Source organism: Microtus ochrogaster, linkage group LG2 (genome assembly GCF_000317375.1).
Source record: "Microtus ochrogaster isolate Prairie Vole_2 linkage group LG2, MicOch1.0, whole genome shotgun sequence".
Taxonomy (NCBI): domain Eukaryota; kingdom Metazoa; phylum Chordata; class Mammalia; order Rodentia; family Cricetidae; genus Microtus; species Microtus ochrogaster.
This window is the reverse complement of record NC_022028.1, coordinates 2868222-2870456: the sequence shown is the minus strand read 5'-3', so window position 1 is coordinate 2870456 and position 2235 is coordinate 2868222. Positions and strand designations below refer to the sequence as shown.

The 2235-nt window shown below is 46.4% G+C and overlaps 2 protein-coding genes across 6 annotated transcripts in view; both read left to right on the top strand.

The window, feature by feature from the left end:
- Positions 1-2235, top strand: part of Usp49 (ubiquitin specific peptidase 49) — a 77463-nt gene that overhangs the window by 6282 nt on the left and 68946 nt on the right. The gene's annotated exons all lie outside the window — the stretch shown is intronic.
- The window catches only part of Med20 (mediator complex subunit 20), a 13958-nt gene that overhangs the window by 9951 nt on the left and 1772 nt on the right, over positions 1-2235 (top strand). The window contains exon 3 of the mRNA XM_005359705.3: positions 47-300. Coding sequence (XP_005359762.1) covers positions 47-300 — 254 coding nt within the window. The remainder of the gene's footprint in view (positions 1-46; positions 301-2235) is intronic.

Here is a 2235-nt window from a genome sequence, read left to right as displayed (position 1 = left end):
AAAAAAAAAAAGTCCTGATGATGAGTGGGTCATCTGTCCCTTGCAGGCCAGGCCGGGAAGCTGATGTACGTGATGCATAACTCTGAGTACCCCCTGAGCTGCTTTGCCCTCTTTGAGAATGGCCCTTGCCTTAGTGCTGACACCAACTTCGATGTGCTCATGGTGAAGCTCAAGGGCTTTTTCCAGAGTGCTAAGGCCAGCAAGATTGAGACCCGGGGTACTCGCTACCAGTATTGTGACTTCCTGGTGAAGGTGGGCACGGTCACAATGGGGCCTAGTGCCCGTGGCATCTCGGTGGAGGTAAGACCTTGGTGAAGGGCAAGCAGAATATGCTGTAGGCTGCACAGTAAAGGCTCTGGAAGTTTTCCAAGCCCTACTTAGTTCAGATGGACTCTTCAGTATCTCCCCTGCCTCTGTTACAGGGGTCTTTTGTTTGGGGCATGGCGGGGGAGGGAGGCAGATTTATGTCTCAGGCCTTGAACTTACTATGTAGCCAAGGATGATAAATTTATGATCCTCCTGCTTCTACCCCCAAGCCCTGAGATTACATGATCTACTACTACAGCAGCTTTGTTCTTATGGTATGTATGTATGGCAGTCTCATTTGGCCTGAACTCTAATTCTTGTGCCTTCACCTCCTGAGTGGTGGGATTACAGGTATATTTCGCCATGCTTGGTTTGTGTGGTACTGAAGGTGCAATACAGGCCTTTGTGCTTCTGAAAGAGAGAGAGGGTCTTAGTCTATAGTTTAGCCTGGTCTTGAACTCATGCAATCCTTTTATCTCAGCCTACAAAGTACTGGGATTATAGGAGTGAGCCACCATTCTTGTTTCTCTAAGGATTTTTTAGATTTGTTTTTTATTTTGTGTGTGTGGGGGTGTTTCGCTTGTGTGTATGTCTGCTCCACATATGTGCATTGCCCACAGAGACCAGAAGAGAGCATCTGACTGGTACCCTGGAGTTGGAGTCAAAGACTTAAAGTTGCGAGGCACCATGTGGGTGCTGGGAACCAACCCCAGTTCCAGGAGCAACAAACAAGTGATCTTAACTGCTGAGCCATCTCTCCAACACCTTGCTAGGGTTCTTTTTTTATCTTTTCTTCAGCCATTCAATCTCTAGCCTAGAATTGAAGTGGGTTTACGTCTAGTAAAAATCTTGGGCTCTCCTGCTGGAAGACTGAACCAAGGAAGCAGAGGAATAAGGATATAGATAGGCACCAACCACTCTTCCCAAGAAGGGCTGGAATAGACAGTTTTCTGAGGGGTGTTTAGTAGGTGGGATGTCAGTCACGTGCCTGTATACCCCTCCTTAGTATGTTTTATGAGAGGTCTCCAGAGCTATGGAACAAAACTGTCCCTTTTGGAACCTGTCAGTTTTCATAGTGAACAAGAATATGCGTATGAAATGCCTTCATCTAGGTTTTTAGTTTAAGACAAATGGCTACATTTGTTTATTGTGGATGTAGGTGTACATATGCACAGCACATGTGTAGAGATCAGAGTAGTCAGTTCTTCCTACCATGCGGGTCCTGGGGATTGAACTCAGGTTCTTGGGCTTGCGGGCAAGCATCTTTATTGGTTGATTGCCTTCATCTTTGAACCTACGTATATCGGTATTGAAAGTGGCATATGGGGAGTATAGTGAAGGTTCACAGCCCCTCTTGTGTCCAGCATTAACTGAGATTCAAAAAACAAAACAAGACAGAAGTTTGTAGGGCCTGTCTTGAAATGTGTCATTTAGTAGGCAAGCAAAGCTAAAACACACTTTTTTGAAGCTAGTTTAGAAATACCAGCTGGGTGATGGTGGCTCATGTCTTTAATCCCAGCACTCAGAAACCCTGTCTCTGAAAAGCCAAAAAAGAAAAACAAGAAAGAAATATCCTGAAAGGTATTTGGCTCAGGGACTGAGGCTGTTGGATGCCTGTAGTTGTGCCATTCCTGTAGAGCAGTGTAGAGAATAAGGGACCCCAAGGCTGGGAGTGCTGGTGCCTGCCTCCTGTCTCAGCACTTATCACATAGAGGCCAGCTTGGCTGCATAACTAGTTCAAGGCCAACTTGAGTCGCACAGTTAGATCCTGTCACAAAAATAAAAACCAGGGGCGGGGCTGGAGAGATGGCTCAGTGGTTAAGAACATTGCCTACTCTTCCAAAGGTCCTGAGTTCAATTCCCAGCAACCACATGGTGGCTCACAACCATCTGTAAAGAGGTCTGGCACCCTCTTCTGGCCTTCAGGCA